Here is a 22,364-nt window from a genome sequence, read left to right on the forward strand (position 1 = left end):
AAAATCCGGGTGATCATATCACCTCAAAATTGAGATAGGCTTCCTTTATATTTCAAAGAATTCCTCAAATCTACCCAACACAATTCATGTCAGTGAGTTTCGACCAGACTTACACAACCCATTCCTTTGACCATCCAGATTCACATCATCATTTAATTTTAACTATTGAACAGGATAAATTAGTTTGAAGTGATATTTTATATGAGAACATAGCAAAATATAAAAATGATGTATATGAACTGGGTAGCTAGAGATGATGAAGGGGGCAAATTTACCAAAATTCTGATTTATCAGCCATATCCTACTGAATGCATTTCAAATTCAATTTTATATGTTAACAGAAATTCTCACCCAAACTTATCCTCGAAATGTTATCCCTTTTATAGAAGACTAGACCAAGGGGTACCCATGCGGTGGGGGGGGGGCTTGCAACGTCACCCACACACGCACTAACCACCCCACACACTCATTAACACACACACACACACACACACACACACACACACACACACACACACACACACACACACACACACACACACACACACACACACACACACACACACTCAAGTCAGTCCAAATTTACTCATGTTTCCAAGCAAATAAAGTACTAAAGAAAAACTCAAATACTGACTACGCAAACAACCAAAAAGTATGCAGAAAATCCAACAATATCCATAATTACTTCAAATTTGATCTCTTCAAAAAAGTGCACATTCACTGCTTTAACAAATTTGGAATTAATCACGACTCACAATCTAGAAGTTTTATTTCATCTAAAGGGAGTTTCAAAATAAAATATTTAAGCAAAGGATCGGTCACACTACCGTTCTCTTAAAAATGACTGCATCATTGTATAAATGATTATTGCATCGAGGGCTTGCCACATACCACATTTCAATCCACGAAAAGATTGACCAGGATATCTGAAATATTCTGCCATGCTTTCAATTATTTGTAGCTTTTTCCACTTGGACTACAGAACTTCCTTGCCAAAAGAAATGTTGTTAGCCTCCACTTTAAACTTCTCTCTACAATGAATTGATCAGGAACCAGGTAAACGACCAAACTGGGAAACCTTCCGCAACGTGCAACACCCTGGCCACACAGTCATTTCACTCCTGCCATCTGGAAGATGATATAGGAGCCTGAAAACTGTAACGTCCATGTTCAAGAACAACTTATTTCCTACAGCCACATATTAAACACCAGAACATCCAAATAAGCTCGGATAGACTTGGGAGCATTGGTTTTATCTTTTTGCACTATAATTATTTGTTTGTCTGATTTTATGTGTATACATGTGTGTGCGCGCGTATATCACCAATATACTATTCCAATATATATTATGAATATGCAAATATAAATATTGAATTTTTTTTCATTTATTATATTAATACAGAGTATTACTTCTACATATTCTGTTGTGCTGCTGCAAGTAAGAATTTCATTGTTCTGTTTGGGACATAGGACAATAAAACACTCTTGGCTTGGCTTGGTTCATGCTACCCTCAGATTTAAAATTTCTACCCGCATTTTGGAAGTACCTATGTGTTTCAAATTATGGAAAATATAATAAATGTCAGTAGAGTTTAATTTCTTTCTATAAACGGGCAAAGCAGAAAATACATTACCTTCTACTAATTTCTGTTCAGTTTTATGTTTATGACACCAAATCCTGCAGATTAAAGCAAAACAAATTTCAAAACACATCCTGTACGGTGATAGGTTACTGTATTTTGCAAACAGATAAGCACAATATTTACACAATATTTCCAGATGCCACACCAAGACCTCAGAAACGTGGGAACAAGAACTTTAGTTATTCAATTTTATGGATAAATTACATTTAATTTTAAATCATGCATTTTAATGAATTTGAATTTGGTTTATGGTTTAACAGAATACGTGCGGTTTCAATAATGCTGTCTGTATATTCGATTTACAGAAAATATCGTGGATTGTCAAGTTCAAGATGTTTTTGTCTCTTCTTATTCCGAAAAAGCTCTGTGGCTTGGTGGGAAGGTGGTGGGGAGGGGGAGGAAGAGAGATGAACTACAGCCGGAACAGGCAAGGAACACTTTTAATGATATGTAAACTTATCATGAGATCACCAATGTTAAAGGAACTCAAGGGTATTTCTCCCAGGTAACCATTTTTGCATCCAAATAGAGTTTAGAACAAGGGTAAAGTTGGCTGTGACATTTAATAGAGATTTATTTTTTAATGTTCTGAAACCTTGGAATTCTCTTATCTCCTAGGCTGCTCAGTCCATGAGGACATTTAAGGTGGAGACTGATAGACTTCAACAATGAAAGCACAAAGTGAAGTGGGGAAACTGGCAGAAAAATGGATGCGAGAGAACAGCGGATCCAATTAAATGGTGAAGTGGTGAAATGCTGGAACATTCTCTCGTTACAATAATTTGAAAGGATCATTTATTCATTTTCAGCACATAAAACAGTCTTATGCACAATGATGTTAAGACAAAATTAATTTTAAGGAACAAGAACACAATTTCAGTGTAGTGTAAATGTCTTTCACAATATTAGTGACTGAACTACAAATTGTAATTTTGCAGTTATGTATTGGTTTCACCATGTAGAAATTATATCTGTGTTTACACATAGTCCCCCCATTTCAGGGCACCATAATATTTGGGACACATGGCTTCACAGGTGTTTGTAATTGATCAGATGTGTTTAATTATCTCCTTAATGCATGTATAAGAGAGCTCTCAGCACCTAGTCTTTCCTCCAGTCTTTCTATCACATTTGGAAACTTTTATTGCTGTTTATCAACATGAGGACCAAAGTTGAGCCAATGAAAGTCAAAGAAGCCATTATGACACTGAGAAACAAGAATAAAAACTGTTAAAGACGTTAGCCAAACATTAGGTTTACCAAAATCAACTGTTTGGAACATCATTAAGAAGAAAGAGAGCACTGGTGAGCTTACTAATCACAAAGGGACTGGCAGGCCAAGGAAGACCTCCACAGCTGATGACGGAAGAATTATTTCTATAATAAAGAAAAATCCCCAAACACCTGCCTGACAAATCAGAAACACTCTTCAGGAGACAGGTGTGGATTTGTCAATGAACAATGTCCACAGAAGACTTCATAAACAGAAATACAGAGGCTACACTGCAAGATGCAAACCACTGGTTAGCCGCAAAAATAGGATGGCCAGGAGGTTACAGTTTGTCAAGAAGTACTTAAAAGAGCGACCACAGTTCTGGAAAAAGGTCTTGTGGACAGATGGGACGAAGATTAACTTATATCAGAGTGATGGCAACAGCAAAGAGATGGAACTGCCCAAGGTCCAAAGCATACCACCTCATCTGTGAAACACAGTGGTGGGGGTAGACAAAAATGATGGAGAAACTCAGCAGGTCTCCAGCATTTTTGTCTACCTTCGATTTTCCAGCATTGGCAGTTCCTTCTTAAACAGTGGTGGGGGTGATATGGCCTGGGAATGTATGGCTGCTGAAGTTACTGGCTCACTTATCTTCATTGATGATACAACTGCTGATGGTAGTAGCATAATGAATTCTGAAGTGCATGGACACATCCTATCTGCTCAAGTTCAAACAAATGCCTCAAAACTCAATGGCCAGAGGTTCATTCTACAGCAAGACAATGTTCGCAAACATGCTGCTAAAGCAACAGCGGAGTTTTTCAAAGCTAAAAAATGGTCAATTCTTGAGTGGCCAAGTCAATCACCTGATCTGACCCCAATTGAGCATGCCTTTTATATACTGAAAAGAAAACTGAAGGGGACTAGTAAGGAGCATTACCAGAGAAGACACCCAGCAACTGGTGATGTCCATGAATCGCAGACTTCAAGCAGTCATTGCATGCAAAGGATATGCACAAAATGCTAAACATGATTACTTTCATTTACATGACATTGCTGTGTCCCAGACATTATAGTGCCCTGAAATGGGGCCCTGTATGAACACAGCTGTAATTTCTACATGGTGAAACCAAAATGTATAAAAATGGCCTTTATTAAAATCTGACAATGTGCACTTTAACCACATGTGATTTTTTTCCTAATACACATCTCAAATTGTGGAGTACAGAGGTAAATAAATAAATGATGGGTCTTTGTCCCAAACATTATGGAGGGTACTGTAGCTTTCTTATAATTTGAAGGCCGAAAGTACAGACCCAGTTGCATTTGAGTCACTGACAATTTTGTGGAGTATATGTAAGAGTATGTGCTCAAGGTCACTTTACCTGTAAACCCCACGGATTTCATTTTCCTTGATTGCACCATTATCACTCGTCACACAGGGATAGTGATAGACCTTCCTGCAGTTGGTTACAGCACATTTAACAGCAGCTCCAGACCGATGACAGTGAGTGCACTTCTAAACATAAATATAGATGGAAATGTAAAAAAGGACCTTCAACCATAGCTAAACAGCTGATAACTATGTAAATTAAAAGTGAACATCCAGGCCGTCACAGTTGTCAGTTAAGGTAAATGAGCAAACAAATGATATGAAAAATCAAATTCTTAGTAACAATTATTCTTCTGCAAAAATATTTTGATTTTTTTTATTATTCAATTTTCCAATCAATTTCACTATTATATATTATATATACTTCACTATTACATATAAATTAGTTTACTAAATGGCAAGCAGCCTTTTAGAAAAGCAGTTTTGTCATTGTATTGTTAAGATAAAGTGTGTGACGGATGGAGGCTTTGAACAAACTGCTGCTACTTGTCCTGGCAAGTCTGTCCCATCTGCAGTTGATCTAAAGCATGTCTTTCATGAACATTTCCCCATTCTTGTGTTCAAATTAACATGAACAACTGTTTCTCCAATCAAATCATTAATGCTCATCGTTAAAAACTACAAACAAAATCAATTACAAACTATATTTTTACAAGAATAGATCACTGAGGAACAGCATGTCACATCCACTCTCGTCTGCTCATTCAGTTCAGTACCAAGGCAGTGCTGTATTGCAAGATGTGCAATCTTGCAGATTAATCATTTAACTCAAACCAGATCTGTCCCATCAGGTAGATTTAAAAGATTCCATGTATAAATTTAAATAACAAAAAAAAATATTCCAAATGCCTAGGCAAATGCTTCATCAAGATCCCTAAATCATGCCATCATTGCTGTTCATGGAATCTTGCTTGGTTTAATTTGGCTGCTACATTTCACTACAATAACATAACACACATATTAATTAGCTTCTAAAGCACAGACAGAAACATAGAAACATAGAAAGTAGGTGCGAGAGTAGACCACCAGGTCCGTCGAGCCCGCACCGCCATTCGCTCATGGCTGAACACTAAACAGACACACTTACCCACAAACAGTAGACACAAGACACAGAACACAAGACACTACCCTCCCCTTTATACCGCTATCACCCCTCTCCACCCCAAGAACCTCGCGATCTCCTGGGGGAGGCAAAAAACCGGATAAAAACCCAGGTCCAATTCGGGAAAAAAATCCGGGAAATTCCTCTCCGACCCCAATCCAGGCGATCGACACTTGTCCAGGAGATCACTCAGGTCTTACTATACTAACCATACCTAGGTCCATATCCCTGCCCTCTCCCCGTAGCCCCTTATCCCCTTGGCAGCTAAAAAACCATCTATTTTAGTCTTAAATATATTTAAAGTTTCTGCTTCCACTGCTCCCTGGGGCAGTGAATTCCATAAATTAACCACCCTCTGGGTGAAGAAGTTCTTCCTCATCTCAGTTTTAAAAGAGCCCCCCCTTATTCTGCAACTATGTCCCCTAGTTCTAGTTTCCCCGATCATTGGGAACATCCTCGGTGCATCCACCCGATCAAGGCCCCTCACGATCTTATATGTTTCAATGAGATCGCCTCTCATTCTTCTAAACTCCAAAGAGTAGAGTTCCAGCCTACTTAACCTTTCCTCATATGTCAATCCCCTCATTGCAGGAATTAATCTTGTAAACCTTCGCTGCACTGCCTCCAGGGCTAGTACATCCTTTCTTAAGTATGGACCCCAGAACTGTACACAGTATTCCAAATGTGGTCTCACTAATACTGTGTACAGCTGCAGCAAGACCTCCGTGTTTTTATACTCAATCCCCCTAGCAATAAAGGCCAAAACTCCATTGGCCTTCCTGATTGCTTGCTGCACCTGCATACTAACTTTTAGTGATTCATGTACTAATACCCCTAGATCCCTTTGCGTTGCATTACAACGCAGCTCCTCCTCATTTAGAAAATAACTTGCCCTATCATTTTTTTTCCCAAAGTGAATGACTTCACATTTATTAGTATTAAATTTCATCTGCCAAGTTGTTGCCCACTCACCTAGCTTATCTATATCCTTTTGCAGACTCTTCCTATCCTCCTCATCCCCTACTTTTCCTCCCATTTTTGTATCGTCCGCAAATTTTGATATATTACACTTGGTTCCCTCCTCCAAATCATTTATATAAATTGTGAACAACTGGGGTCCCAGCACCGACCCTTGCGGAACCCCGCTAGTTACCGGTTGCCATCCCGAGTATGAACCATTTATCCCCACTCTCTGCTTCCTATTTGTTAGCCAATCCTCTACCCATGCTAATATATTACCCCCAATCCCATAATTTTTTATTTTTAGCAATAGTCTCTTATGTGGCACCTTGTCAAAAGCCTTTTGGAAGTCCAAGTATACCACATCCACCGGTTCCCCTTTATCCACCCGGGTTGTTACTTCCTCAAAGAATTCGAGCAGATTCGTTAAACAGGACTTCCCCTTCACAAAACCATGCTGGTTCTGTCCAATGAAGTCATGTTTATCCAAGTGCCCCGTTAGTGTTTCTTTAATAATTGTCTCTAACATTTTACCCACCACCGATGTTAGACTAACCGGTCTATAGTTACCCGCCTTCTGTTTACTTCCTTTTTTAAATATAGGTGTTACATTGGCCATTTTCCAATCCACTGGGACCGTTCCTGCCTCCAGGGAGTTTTGGAAAATTATCACCAATGCATCCACAATCCCCACCGCTATCTCCCTCAAGACCCTTGGATGTAATCCATCAGGCCCAGGGGATTTATCCTCCTTCAGTCTCATTAATTTCCCTAATACCACCTCCTTGGTGATCTTAATAGTATTTAGCTCCTCCATTCCTACCGCCCCCTGTTTATCCAGCGTTGGAATATTTTTTGTGTCTTCTATGGTGAAGACTGATACAAAATACTCGTTTAATGCCTTTGCCATTTCCATGTTCCCCACCAACAACTCTCCAGTCTCACCCTCCAATGGACCAACGTTCACCTTAGCCACCCTTTTTCTTTTTATATAGCTATAAAAACTCTTACTATTAGTTTTTATGTTGTTCGCTAAATTCCTTTCATAGTCTATTTTCCCCGTCTTAATTAATCTCTTAGTTATTTTTTGCTGACCTTTAAATGCTTCCCAATCCTCTACCCTCCCACTATCTCTGGCTACCTTATATGCCCTTGCCTTCAGCCGAATACTATCCTTTATAGTTTTACTGAGCCATGGCTGACTGTTCTTACCCTTACCCCTTTTTTTCTTCATAGGAATAAATTTTTCTTGAAGGTTATACAGTATACCCTTAAACGTACACCACTGCTCATGTACCGTCTTATTCTTGAGTCTGCTATCCCAGTCAACTTTGATCAGCTCAGTCCTCATACCTTCATAATCCCCCTTATTTAGACTAAGCACCCTAGCCTGAGTTTCAACCTGCTCCCCTTCTATTTGAATATGGAATTCGACCATATAAGAAGATGCTTTGTAAGTGCAATTTTCCTATTTTCACCAATATAATCAGCCAATTATATTAAAATTCCTTTTGATCCATTAAAAAAATTAAAATATCAACCACTCATGCATTATAACTGCTTCTAACAAACATAATTAGACAACAATACTACTTTTGATTTATAATTGAGTACTTTTATCTTTTATAACTAGCTTTCACTGACTGCTTTTAACCACTATTTGCTTGTTTTTTATGTAGGTAATTTATTATATTATATTTTATTCAAAGTTTATGAAATATTATATATAACGATTTTATATAATAAAATAGTTTATTATAAAATTCCAATCTCTTCTCTGGTTCTTTCAAAATAAAATTCAAACAGTACTTTTACAAGAATAAAATTACCATTTTGGCAGTTTTTTGCAATTTCTTTTGAATAGTTTGTATCGAAATCCCACAAAGGTTTTCATTCTTGGGTATTTTGGATATCACGGGTGCAAACGAAAACAGCTAGTGGGGAAAAATAAAAGCATAAGTTCAACTGTCTTAGCACCATGCTTTAATGTCCCGTGCCTGAACAGTTAACTGTGAGAAGGAAATGAGATTGGTCATTTTTTTACAATTAGTGAAAAATAGTCCATTGTCCTATTAGAACATTCTAGTTAACAAAATAAAGAAAGATGCAAGTTCAACAACAAAATACAGGTGCACAACCTTTTATCCGAAAGCCTTGGGACCAGACACTTTTCGTAATTCGGAATTTTTCGGCTTTCGGAATGGCAGATTTTTAGCGTAGATTTTAATGGCTGGCTCAGTGGTAGAGTGCTCGGCTCATATCCGCAAGGTCGCGAGTTTGCGCCTCGATCCCGGCAGTTACTCGATCGCGAGTTTGAGTCTTCAATGTAGTTTTTTCTTGCAGAATAGGAGAGAATAGGGAGGGTTAGGCTGGGATCATTCTCTGCGAGATGATCTTAGTGCGGGAGACAAGTGTAGGAGAGGTGTACTGACTGTGTGGGCAGAACTTTGGAAGTGATTGCCCACCATTCTCAAAAGCCGCTGTGTCTCCCTGTCCCTGGGATAGCAGGGGGCGATCAAACAGCACAATACCCCCCTCCCCCTCCAACTCCAGAGGAATCCGCTCAAGACGTACTTTGCACACCATCAGCTTCTGCCCCTACGGGAAGCGTGTTCCTCTGGAGTTGGAGCGGGGCTGGGCTGGAGTTGCTGATCTGGGATCTCCGTGCTTGCAGTGGGCCTGGGGGTCGGTGTCCCGATGAGGGGGCGCAGCCCGGGCTGTGGGCGAACTGCCACTTGTCGCCGTAGCGGCCCATCGGGGAGCGGCTTCTGGTGGTCCTGACGTCTCCGGCCAGTTTGCAGTTTTCCTCTGGAGTTGGAACGGGGCTGGGCTGCTGCTGACTGTGGGTCTCTGGGATCTCCGTGCTTGAAGTGGGCCTGGGGGTCGGTGTCCCGTTGGTCCTGACGTCTCCGGTGACTGGCACTGACCTGCTGGCATCGCCGACGTGAAGACAATGCAAAGCCCCCGCGCCGGTGCAATGGGCGGGGAGCTGGAGAGGGGAGGGAAGGGGTCACACACATGGCCGGGAAGCAGAGGGGTGTAGGTGGGGTGAAACTGAAGGGAGCGACAATCTGCTGCTGCCTGCCCGCTGAGTTAAAAAGTTCCCACGCAAGACTCACGATACACTGTGTATCGTGAGTCTACCGTGGGAACTTTTTAACTCAGCGGGCAGGCAGCAGCAGATTGTCAATTATTAACCCTCCCGCGCAATATACCCTCACCTTCTCTTTTATGAATGGGGATTTAGTTCCCCTTTCTTCGAGGACCGACCGGAGGTTCCGCTGTCACCTCTGTGGGCCGCCCTCGGTGAACGTCTTGAAGGACCTTTCTTCAAGGACCGAAAAAATGTCCGCTATTCGGAGCTTTTCGTTATTTGGAATTTCGGATAAAAGGTTGTGCACCTGTACTTGTTTACATAACATCTTTAAAATGTTTTTTTTATAAGCAATTGTACAAGACTAAAGCATTCGGCATGAGAGATACAATTTTCGTACAGCTCCATTTTTAATATTTTATAAATTGATACATTAATCGAAAAAAATAAATTTATACATAAATTGAGAAAAAGAGAAAAAAGGAAAGAATGAACAAAAAGAAGCAAGATGCAAAAAGGGGAAAAGAAAAGACCCCTGAACTGCCAAAGAAGTGAGAGAAGAAAAAAGAGAAAGAAAAAAAGAGATATGCCCCACTGTCCTTCCCCCCCCCCTACCATGGCTATCTGGACTACACTTCTTCCCACCCTTCTTCCTGTAAGGACCCTATCCCCTACTCCCAATTCCTCCATCTACGCCGCATACTGGACACGCTAACTGCCTCCGTCAATGGTCTGGCTGTCTTTTTTTATTTTGTTATGTTTAGAGTGTGTTTTTTTTGTTTTTTAGGTTTTTTTCGGTATTTTATGTGGGGGGGAAGCGGGTAGGGTAAGGGGGAAACCATCCTTCAGTTGCTTCCTGGCGAGGATGCGGCTGTTATCCGAGTCGCGTCCTCGCCCCCCCCCCCCCCCTCGCGGCCTACCAGCTGGATTGACGCGGCCTTTCCTGCCGGGACTGGACCGGAGCTTCAGCAGCGGTGGCGAGGCGCTGGAAACATCGTGGAACGGGCGAGGCCTTCCTGGGATCGCCACTTTGAGCTCCGGAGTGCTGGGCCGCTGCTCCAACATCGCGGAGCTGTGGGTGTGGAGCTCCTTTAACATCGCGGAGTCCTGGGACCCTTTGCCGGGGGTCGCCAGTGCAAATCTCCGCCCAACGCGGCCTGTGGACATCGGGAGCCGCGGACTCCAGTGGAAGGTGACCGACGAGAGGTTCCCGGTGAGAGGGCCTGAACACCGGGCTGCCCGTAGCTGTGACTACGGGGTGCTCGAGAGGCCCCGAACACGGGTGAACATTGGCAAACATCGGCGAGGAGGTTGACTGGAATTTGGTTCCTCCCCTCACAGTGGGGAACTTTGGTGCTGCTGTGGGGAAGTTTGTGTTGTGGACTACTGTGTTCTGTGTTTTGTGGTTTTTTTTAATTCATTTTTTTTTTTATGATGGTAAGGGAAAAATAATTTTGTTGTCTCTTCATTGAAGACAATGACAATAAATTAATTCAAATCAAATCTGCACCCAGGATGAGGTGTTCCAAACCAGGGCATCGGAGAGGTCCTCATTCTTTAGGGAACAGGGGTTCCTCTCTTCGACTATAGATGAGGCTCTCACCAGGGTCTCCTCTATATCCAGTAACTCCACTTTCACTCCCCATCCCCCCCACTCATAACAAGGGCAGTCCCCCTTGTCCTCACCTTCCACCCTACCAGCCATCACATACAACAGATAATCCTCCGGCATTTTCGCCACCTCCAACGCTATCCCACTACAGGCCACATCTTCCCATATCCTCCTCTTTCGGCCTTCCGCAGAGACCGCTCCCTCCGCAACGACCTGGTCAATTCGTCCCTTCCCTAGTATTTTCCACCCCTTCCCCTAGTACTTTCCCTTGCAACCGCAGGAAATGCTACACTTGTCACTTTATCTCCCCCCTCGACTCCATCCAAGGACTCAAGCAGTCTTTCCAGGTGAGGCAGAGGTTCACCTGCACCTCCTCCAACCGCATCCGCTGTTCTAAGTGTCAACTGCTCTACATCGGTGAGACCAAGCACGGGCTTGCCGATCATTTTGCCTAACACCTCCGCTCAGTTTGCATTAACCAACGTGATCTCCCGGTGGCTCAGCACTTCAACTCCCCCTCGCATTCCGAATCTGACCTTTCGTGGCCAGAGTGAGTCCCAAATTGGAGGAGCAGCACCTCATATTTCGCTTGGGTAGTTTACACCCCAGCGGTATGAACATTGACTTCTCCAATTTCAGGTAGTCCTTGCTTTCTCCCTTCTTCCCCTCCCCTTCCCAGTTCTCCCACAGCCTACTGTCTCCGCCTCTTCCTTTCTTTTTCCCGACCCCCCCCCCACCCCCCCACCACCCCCACATCAGTCTGAAGAATGGTCTTGACCCGAAACGTCACCAATTCCTTCGCTCCATAGATGCTGCCTCACCCGCTGAGTTTTTCCAGCATTTTTTTCTACCTTTAAAATGGTAAAGTTTTCCAGGACCCTTCACAGAATCATTATCAAATAAAATTTTAGTAATTCAAACAGATTTAAGGGGTATGAGAATGAGAACACAGAAGAGGGGCAAATGTAGGGAATTCCAAAGCCGTGGCTCCGAACAAAGTTAAGCCTACAAAATTATAATCAAGCATGCACAGACTGGATATGGAAGAGGATACTGATTCAGAGTGTATAGGAAGGAACTACAAATGCTGGTTTACACTGAAGATAGACACAAAATGCTGGAGTAACTCAGCGGGTCAGGCAGCATCTTTGGAGAAAAGGAGTAGGTGGCGTTTTGGGTTGAGACCCTACTTCAGATTGAGAGTCTGAGCAGAGGGAAACTAGAGGTAATAAATCAGAGCTGGTACTGATGACCCAGGAAAGGTGCAGCCCACAATGGTCCGTTGGTGGCTGTGGAAGAGTGGTAATGAAGGGATACGAATAGTGAAACAAGCAGGACGACTAGGAGGGAGGGACAGAGAGAGAGGGAATGCAAGGGTTACTTGAAATTAAATAAATCTATATTCATATTGCTGAGTTGTAAGCTGCCCAAGCGAAATATGAGTTGCTGTTTCTTCAATTCGGACGTGGCCTCACTCTGATAATAGAGGAGTCCAGCACAGAAAGGTCAGTATGGGAATGAGAAGGAGAGTTTAAATGTTTGGCAACCGGGTTATCGCATAAACCACGATGGATTGTGCATAGGTATTCAGCGAAATGATTGCTTGGTCTCACCAACATATGGGAGTCCACGCCTAGAGCAACGAATATAGTAGATGAGGTTGGAGGAAGTGCAAGTGAGGAGGTATAGGAACAGCTGTTGCATCTCCTGTGGGGTTGCAGGGAAAAGTACCTGGGAGGGGGTGATTTGGGTGGGAAGGGATGAGTGAACCGGGGTGTTGTTGAGGGAATGGTCACTGTGGAAGGCGGAAAGGGGTGGAGATGGGAAGACGTGACTAGTAGTGGGATCCTGTTGGAGGTGGCGAATATGCTGGAGGATTATGTGTTATATGCAACGGCTGATAGGCTGAAAGATGAGGACTTGGGGAACCCTGTCCCTGTTGTGACTGGGGGGAGGGGGAGCAATAGTGGAGTTATGGGAAACTGAGGAAACACATGTGAAGGCCTCATTCATGATAGAAGAGAGGAACCCCTGTTCCCTGAAGAACGAGGACCTCTGAGATATCCTGGTATGCAACACCTCATCGCGGGTGCAGATGCGGTGGAGACGGAGGAATTGGGAGTAGGGATAGAGTCTTTGCAGGAGACAGGGTGGGAAGAAATGTAGCCTCGATAGCTGTGGGAGTCAGTATGTTTGTGATAGACGTCAGTCGATAGTCAATATCCTGTGAGAAACAATGAGATCAAGAAAGGGGAGGGAGGTGTTGGAGATGTTCCAAATAGATTTGAGTGCAGGATGGAAATTGGTAATTAAGGTAATAAAGTCCACTAGTGCTGCATGGGTGCAGGAGGTAACCCCGATGTAGTGTTCAAGTGCTAGTGGTTTGGAGGGAATTGAGCAAAAAGCCCTTAAAATCAATGCATTGCCTAGCTAGGAACCAATTCAGGTCAGCAAGCACTGGCAGAAGGGGTGAACAGAAATTGATGCACATCAAGAAACAGACAGTTTTAGAAGAATTCAAGTTTACAGAGAGTGGAAAATTGGAGGCCATCCAGGAAAACATTGTTATCTTGAGGTTTGACTATGTCAAAGGTATAGATGAAGACACTTCACAACAGCACTTCAGCTGAGGCAGGCATAGTTACAGCAAACACTATGATGGTGAAAATAGGTAATGGTGTTAAAGGTACACATTAAAGATCAGATATAGAGTAGAGAATTTATTACAAGGTCAATCTGGGAATTTAGAATTAAGAGATGGATTAACAATAGATTTCGGAGTTGTTAGCTGGCTTTTACAAGTGCAGTTCTTGGAATTGCTTTTTGTTTTAGGGAAACACTGAAATTTATACCATATAAGCAGACTTTCCATTAACTGCATCACTGCCAAATAATCAAAACTTTTTTATGTTAACTCTATTTCCCATCACCAGTCCATAACCTGGTAGGTGAATGCATTGCTGAAACTATTTAATAATCACAGTTGGTCAAGAAAGTGTTATTTGGAAACCAAAAGTACACAATTTATCTGTCTAAGGATAGAATACACAATGTAGTATTGATTTTTGGCTACTAAAACACAAAATAAGAAATATCAACGAGAATAGTTACACAGAGAGAGAAAAAAAGCTTTAAACATATTTTAAATGTCTTCATTTTCCTTTTATTATGGCACGCACCAAGGCTATCTTATAAATAAAGGATATTACGATCAAATATCCCCTCAGATATGTCAGGACATTTTAAGGGCCCAACAAGGGGGGGGCTTTGAGGTTTAATTTATTTCAAAATATACTTTATTCGAGAAATAAATATATCCAATACATGATCCTTACAAGACTCCATCCGACATTATCAAAGGCTATACAGGTACATACATTCAATACTGTTTCCACAAATCACACAAATTTACCCGCCACCCTTGCCACTCATGTGGCTCATTGGCATGGAATCCCTTCCCTTATTTTGAGGGGCGTCACCACCACCCCCATGTCCAGCAGCTGAAGTACCCTAGACTGTGGTCCTCCCCCACAGATCCTTGGCGTTATCCGTTCCGTGCCAACTGAAACTTCAGACCTAGGAGTTTAATTTTCACTTGCTCAAACCATTGGTGTGGACACCTGGATCTCCTAATTCAGAAAGACTGAGCAATAGACGTGTTTCATGTGTTGGGTGAAACTGTAATAATGTAAATGCATCAAGCACAGAAGACATAGTTTCCTTATTTTGTAAGCCTAAACAGTTACAGGAAACACTTACCAGACATCTGCGGTGAATTACCAGTTGACCATCCTGAGAAAAGAGCATTTCTCCACTGCATGTGTCCTCTTTAATCCGCTTACAAAATCCACATTTTGATGGCATCCCACTAAATAAATTACAGTTATGCGACAGGTTATTTAGTTAAATTTCTCAATGGACTATAATCTCACAAACTGAATTGGCATTTCATTGCTGAACTGACAGTACTGCACCAATTTGCAGGAAGGTGCAAGACCGTTTATTCTACTAAACCCATATTGAATTATGCTAAAAGCATCCACAGAATTCAAAGCACAGAAAATAGCCATGCAGACCCGAGGTATATTAGCATCTACTGATTATACATTAAAATTATACAAATATCACTTGCAAAGCCATATCTTGGTTGTGGTTGAAAAGTTCGTAATGAGGTAGTCAGTCAGAAAGTGCCATTTGGCAACATCTTCCATGAGTGTACAATAACTTTGAGAAAGCTTGGGAATGACATATAAAACAAAATTAAACCAAGAGTGTACATGTTATTTTTTTTATCATTGTAAAGCAGGCATTTAGCACCCATCCTCATTGTCTTCCAGAAGGTGGTAGTAAATTGCATTCTTGAACAGCTGCAGTCCTTCCAACAAAGGTACACGACAGTCCTTTTGGGTAGTGGGTTCCAGGATTCTGGTTTTATGAGTTTAAGAAGGAACTGCAGATGCTGGAAAATCGAAGGTACACAAAAATGCTGGAGAAACTCAGCGGGTGCAGCAGCATCTATGGAGCGAAGGAAATAGGCAACGTTTCGGGCTGAAACGTTGCCTATTTCCTTCGCTCCATAGATGCTGCTGCACCCGCTGAGTTTCTCCAACATTTTTGTGTACCTTCAGATTTTATGATGCAGTTCCTTTCCAGGTCAGGATACTGTGCAACCTGGAGAACCTCCAGGCCTTGTTCCCATGTGACGACCATCCTTATCCTTGGTAATTGAGGTCAAATGTTCTGGAATTACTGTTGCAATAGCCTAGGTGAGTGCATTTTATAGATGGCAAACATAACAGCCACTCTGCAGTCAAATAGGGTGCCAATAAAAGTGCCCGTGATACCATTGTGTAGCAGCATTGTGTACAAGATTGTCATTGCACCTGTACTTGGCCATCTTGTGCATATGACAATCAACTCGACTGGACATGAACAATAGTCTGATGGGTCCCGACCCGAAACGTCACCCATTTCTTTCCTCCAGATTCTGCCTGACCCGCTGAGTTGCTCCAGCACTTTGTGTCTATGAAATACATTTATACTGCCACAACTACAATTGTGGTGGGAGAATGCATGTTCAATATATTTCAAGTGAAATGTATTTAATGTCGTGATTAAAGTCTCCCGTATTCTGAGCTGTCAGATTGTGGAGGAGGGCCGATCTGGGCAAGCTCCAATCAGAGCCTGAATTAACACAACGCCGGGGTCGGAGGACATGCCTGAGGCGAGTTAGGCGACGGGCCCACCGACGCAGCTTTACTGCCGGGGAAGGGAGTCGGGTTACCGTACCCACTGCGTGTGCGCTGCATCGCTCCGTGATCCGAGTCGACAGACAGGCCCGGCTCGACACGTCCGTTCTGTCCCTCACTGCACACCCGTCCGGCCGCCCCGTGTTCCCCGAGCAAGTCGTTCCGGTGGGGAGAGCTCGATGCTACATTTCGAATCTGCGATGTTGGGAGGCAGGAAACTGCAGATGCTAGAAACTTCAGCAAAAAGAAAAGCCACTCAGCGGGGCAGGCAGCATCTGGGGAGGAAAATGGACAGACGGTATTTTGGATGGGGACTCTTCCATATCGTGTTGGAGTAACTCAGCATCCCTAGAGAATATGGATAGGTCACGTTACGGGTGGAGACCTCCACATAGGCTACCTGACCCGTTGAGTTCCTCCAGTTCTTTGCTCAATCTCTGCTGTTAGTCCCCTACACCTACTATCCCCTCCAGCCTCCCTCGCCCCTCTCCAACTCCCCACCACGCCTCTCTCTTTTTGACCCCACCCATGCAGAACTCATGGACTACATCAACATCACCAATTTTCATCCTGCACTCAAATTTACCATCTCCAAACACCTCCCTCCTCTTTCTTGATCTCAGTCTCCATCACAAGACTATTGCCTGCCATGTATTACAAACCCACTGACTCCCACAACTATATCTACTTCACATCTTCCCACCCTGCTTCCTCAAAGACTCCATCCCCGACTCCCAATTCCTCGGTCGACGCCGTATCTGCGCCCAAGATGCGGTGTTCCATACTCGAACATCCGAGATGTCCTCATTCTTTTGGGAACGGGGGTTCCCCTCTGCCATCATAGATGAGAAAGTGTCTCCTCGGTACCCCGCAGCTCCGCCTTTGTTCACCCTTCCCCTAGTCGCAACAGAGACAGAGTCCCCCTAGTCCTTACCTTCCACCCCATCAGCCGTCGCATACAACACATAATCCTCCAAATTTTTCGCCACCTCCAACGGGATCCCACCACTAGCCACATTTTCCCATCTCCACCCCTTTCCGCCTTCCGCAACTCCCTGGTTAACTCATCCCAAACCACCCCGTCTCCAGGCATCTTCTGCAACTACCTCCTCCCTCCAGGGACCCCAACAGTCCTTTCAGGTTAGGCAGAGGTTTACTTGCACCTCCTCCAACCTCAGCTACTGTATCCGTTGTTCAAGATGTGGACTCGTACACTGGCGAGACCAAACGTAGACTGGGCGATCATTTCGCGAACACCTTCGCTCAGCCCGCGTGAACCAACCTGATCTCCCAGTTGCTGGACACTTTAATTCTTCTTCCCATTCCTCCACAGACCTTTTTGTCCTCGGCCTCCTCCATTGTCAGAGTGAGGCTAATTATAAATTGGAGGAACATCTCATATTGTGCTTGGGCAGCTTACAGCCCAGTTGTATGATTATTAATTTCTCTTACTTCAGGTAGCCCCTGTATTCCCTCTCTCTCTATCCCTTCCCCACCCAAGTCGCACTAGCTTCTCATTTTCACCCTACAAACAGCTTATAATGGCCTGTATCCTTTATCATCGTTACTTTTTTTTGTATATCTTTCATTTATTGTTCTTTATCTCTCCATATCACCGTTTATATCTCTCGTTTCCCTTATCCCAAACCAGTCTGAAGAAGGGTCTCGACCCGAAACGTCACCCATTCCTTCTCTCCAGAGATGCTGCCTGTCCCGCTGAGTTACTCCAGCTTTTTGTGTCAATCTTCCCCCTTTTTGTATTTTTATTTTCCCCATATGTTCATAGCATTATTTCCTGCCCATAGTTCATTGTTTTTATTTTATTTATAGCAATGCTAGAACACTACTAATCCACAATAAACATAAAACAAATGTCCTTCCCATGAGGAGTTCGCCCTTAAACGGAACAAACGATTCATTCGAAACACAAATCTAAAGTCGATGGATTGACTGCCTTTGCTGATGAGCCAAACTATGCCGAAAGTTTCATGTAAATCGACGAATTGATAGATTAGTGCAGCATTTCTCAACCAGGGTTCCCCGGAAAGCTAGGGTTCCGTGAAAGGTCGCTAGGGGTTCCGAGAGAAATAGTGACATTTTAGCGGATGCAGAAACGACAACCATGTTTTCTGAACTGATTTATTTACACAATCGCTCCTTGGCAAACAGGTCTCTGCAAACACGTCTGATCACAATTTTTTTTATTTTTTTTTTTAAATCAAAAATATTTATTCACATATTAAAATAGTATTGACAATACAATAAAATAAAACACCACCATAATACAAGACGAGCTAAACAATTATATTGCAATCCTTGTCAAGGATACATTCAACCCCCCTCGGTGCCCAGCGGTCCCGGAACTCCCTCAGGGTGCCCGTAGACAGGGCGTATTCCCTTTCCATCCGCACCCGGGCACGGACATATCCCCGGAAAAGGGGCAGGCAGCCGGCTCGGGTAGAGCCCTCCACCGTCTGGCGCCGTGACTCGCGGATGGCCAGCTTGGCCAGGCCCAGGAGCAACGTCTGATCACAATGGTGGTCAGCAAAACAACTGTGGCGCAAAAGCGAAACCACGCGAAAACAGCAGCCTCTCCCGAGTCATGTGACCGCGGCTTCCGAACGCAGGGCTCGATATCTGCGTGCGCCAGCAGGCGCCGCTACATGGCCCCCCCAGAATTCGCGGTACGGAAACGCATGGGTAACCGGAGGTCGCGGGGCGAGCGTAACAATCGGGGCTGGCAAAACAGAACCGGAGGGACGTGCCAAACGGAACGAGGGACGGGCGTAACAGAGGGGACTGGTGAAACAGAACCGGGGGTAACAGCTGCAAAGGGCGGAAAAACGGCCGGTAGACGCCCTCTACGCCGCGTTGTGGCCACTGCCACCGGGCTATCCTCGTCGACATAAGCTGGCTTAAGGCGGCTGACGGAGACGAACTCCTCCCTGCCACCCATGTCCAATGTGAACGTCAAGGTACCAGTCTCTAGCACCTTGTACGGACCTTCGTACACCCGCTGTAACGGCGAGCGGTGAGCATCCCTACGAAGGAAAACATAAGCACAATCCCGTAACAGTAGGCACATGCACCGCGGACGACCCGTGTCGGGAAGTGGGAACCGGGACCAATGGGCCTGGCCGCTCACGAAGGTCAGCTAGCACCTCCGAAGCTGGGACCTCCTGATCGAGGGTGGCGGGTAGAAACTTCCCCAGGTGCCCGCAAGACCGATCCATAAACCAGCTCGGCCGAGGAGGCGTCGAGATCTTCCTTAGGCATCATTCTGATGCCTAGAAGAACCCAGGGCAAATGGTCAACCCAATCGGGGTCAGTGAGCCGGGCCTTCAACTCCGACTAAAGGTGTCTGTGAAACCGCTCGACTAAACCATTCGACTCCGGATGATACGCGGTGGTCTGGTGCAGCTTCGCGCCATACAGCTGTGCGATACCACACCACAGGGAGGACGTGAACTGGGCCCCACGATCGATAGTGATATCTAAAGGGACCCCGAAACAAGCGATCCAATTGGAGACAATAACGCGGGCACAAGCCTCAGCGGAGGTATCAGTTAACGGTATTGTCTCCGCCCACCCGGTGAACCTATCCACGATAGTTAATAAGTGAGTGACCCCACACGAACAAGGCAAGGGACCCACCAGGTCAACATGGATGTGCAGTAACCTGCCGTCTGGAACAGCAAAATCCTGCACGGGCGGGCGCACATGCCTCTGCACCTTGGAAGTCTGAAGGGATACAAGCGCGGGCCCATGCTGCGACCTGCTTTCGTAACCCGTGCCAGACGAACTTGGAAGCAACCAGGGCAGAGGTGGCGCGGATGGACGGGTGAGCTAGGCTGTGGATGGTGTCGAAAATCCGATGCCCCCAGGCAATCGGGACAATCGGGCAGGCTTTACCCGTTGAGACATCTCAAATGACTCGCACGCCTGCGGCGCCACAAGGCACCTCAGTCAGTTTGAGTCCCGATTCAGCATTGCGATAATCCTCCATGCCGGCATCGGCCCTTTGCGCCACTGCCAGCACCGCATAATCCACACCTAGATTTAAAATGAAACCTCAAGGACCGCCGGACGGGATAGCGCATCGGCCACAACGTTCAGTTTCCCCGCCACATGCCGAATGTCAGACGTGAACTTGGATATGTAGGCGAGGTGCTGCTGTTGCCTGGCAGACCAGGGGTCGGACACCTTATTGAAAGCGAACGTGAGCAGCTTGTGGTCCGTGAATGCGGTAAACGCGCGGTCCTCTAGGAAATAACGGAAATGTTGGATCTAGGTAAAGCGCAAGGAGCTTCTGATCGAAAGTGCTGTACTTGATCTCCGAGGCCCACAGCTGCCTGCTGAAAAACGCCAGCGGCAGCCAGCTGTTACCTACCCGCTGCTCGAGAACAGCAACCGCCTCGACGTCCGACGCGTCCACGGTGAGAGCTGTGAGGGCCGATGCCCTATGGTGTACCAGCATGGTGGCATTGGCCAGCACGGTCTTAGCTCCCTCGAAAGCTATCCCTGCCTCCTTGGAGCAAACCAGGTCCTTGGGCTTGCCTGCCAGACATTGGAACAACGGCCGCATGATGGCGGCCGCTGACGTGAAGAATCGGTGGTAGAAATTGACCATTCCGATGAATTCCTGCAGGCCCTTGACTGATAGTGACCTCGGGAAGCGACGGATTTCGTTGACCTTCTCAGGCAGCAGTTGTGCGCCTTGGCAGGTTATCCTGTGACCTAAAAAGGAGATGGAGCACAATCTGAACTGTCACTTCGCGGGGTTGATCACCAACCCGTGCTTATTCAGCCGTTCGAAGAGTAGGCGGAGGTGTCCAATGTGTTCAGCCTGCGAGCTGCTGGCCACCAGAATATCATCAAGATAGATGAATATGAATGGCAAACCCCGCCCGACCCGATCCATTAGCCTTTGGAATGCTTGAGCGGCATTCTTCAGGCCAAAAGGCATTCTTAGCCATTCGAAAAGGCCGAAAGGAGTGATGGTGGCCGTCTTAGCTACGTCGTCGGGATGGACCGGGATCTGATTATACCCGCGGACCAGGTCGACCTTCGAGAAGAAGGCGGCACCCTCCAAATGAGCCAAGAAATCTTGGATGTTCGGGACTGGGTACCGATCTGCTGTGGTTACCGCGTTTAGACGCCTGTAATCATCGCAAGGTCTCCATCCCCGGACGCTTTGGGCACCATATGCAGAGGGGAAGCCCAGGGGCTATCCGACCACCGGACAATCCCCATGTCTTCCATAAGCTGGAACTCGTCTCGTGCGATGCACAGTTTATCGGGAGGGAGGCGGCGCACATGGGCGTGAACCGGTGGGCCCTCGGTGGGAATGTGGTGGGCCATGCCATGACGGGGCGCGGCCCCATCGAACCGGGACGTGAGCGGATTACGCGGCTTGGCAGGGCACAGGTCCAGCAACGGAATAATTCACCCACCTCGCACATCAACTAGCAGGGAGAACACACGCAAGAAGTCGGCCCCCCAATATCGGCTGGGCGACGTCAGCAATGGTGAACTTCCACCTATACGGCGGGAGTCGAAATTTAAGTCCAGGGTCCGTGCACCGTAAGTTTGAATGTTGCTCCCGTTAACGGCCGAGAGGACGGGTCCTACCTTACCGATGCGGTTATCTCGGGCGGTCGGTTGCAGGATGCTGGCTATGGCATCTTAGTCGACCAGGAAACGGTGGCTGGAGTGGCGATCACGGACGTAGAGGTGTTCGTTCGGGCGATCGCGTTCGCCTCTATGGGCAATTGGCCGAGGCATTTCCCTGAAACGAGCAGGGGCTTCGACATCTTCGGGCTTCCACACCGTAACGGAGATGGTAGTAGCACCAACGGCGTCGGCAGTACACCTCCAGCTGCGGCGATGCTTCTTCGGCGCCGGGTGGATCCTGACCTTCATCCCGATGACGTCTCGGTTGCACACGCGCCGTGGCAGTGGGGCGGGTGAAAGAACAAACGTCCCGCCGTCTGTTGGTTCACAGCTCATCGGCTTTCTCCGCGAGGTGCTGGGGATCGCTGAAATCGGCTCGGGCGAGCATCAAACAGACCTCGTCTGGCATCTGCTCCAAAAAC

The 22,364-nt window shown here is 45.6% G+C and overlaps 1 protein-coding gene across 4 annotated transcripts in view; it reads right to left on the reverse strand.

The window, feature by feature from the left end:
* setdb2 (SET domain bifurcated histone lysine methyltransferase 2) overlaps positions 1-16,468 on the reverse strand; it is an 87,859-nt gene extending 71,391 nt beyond the window's left edge. For 2 of the 4 annotated variants that reach the window (XM_033032816.1, XM_033032815.1), the window contains exons 1-5: positions 16,310-16,467; positions 14,780-14,888; positions 8,144-8,248; positions 4,245-4,378; positions 1,635-1,678 (exon numbers count right to left, since the gene is read on the reverse strand). In XM_033032816.1, the coding sequence (XP_032888707.1) occupies positions 1,635-1,678; positions 4,245-4,378; positions 8,144-8,248; positions 14,780-14,888; positions 16,310-16,329 (412 nt within the window). In that variant the 5' untranslated portion in view covers positions 16,330-16,467. Of the gene's footprint in view, positions 1-1,634; positions 1,679-4,244; positions 4,379-8,143; positions 8,249-14,779; positions 14,889-16,309 lie in introns of all 4 variants that reach the window. The other 2 variants (XM_033032818.1, XM_033032817.1) reach the window with 2 other exon arrangements.
* Between the last annotated feature and the right edge of the window lie 5,896 nt (positions 16,469-22,364).

Source organism: Amblyraja radiata, chromosome 14, assembly GCF_010909765.2.
Source record: "Amblyraja radiata isolate CabotCenter1 chromosome 14, sAmbRad1.1.pri, whole genome shotgun sequence".
NCBI classification, from domain to species: domain Eukaryota; kingdom Metazoa; phylum Chordata; class Chondrichthyes; order Rajiformes; family Rajidae; genus Amblyraja; species Amblyraja radiata.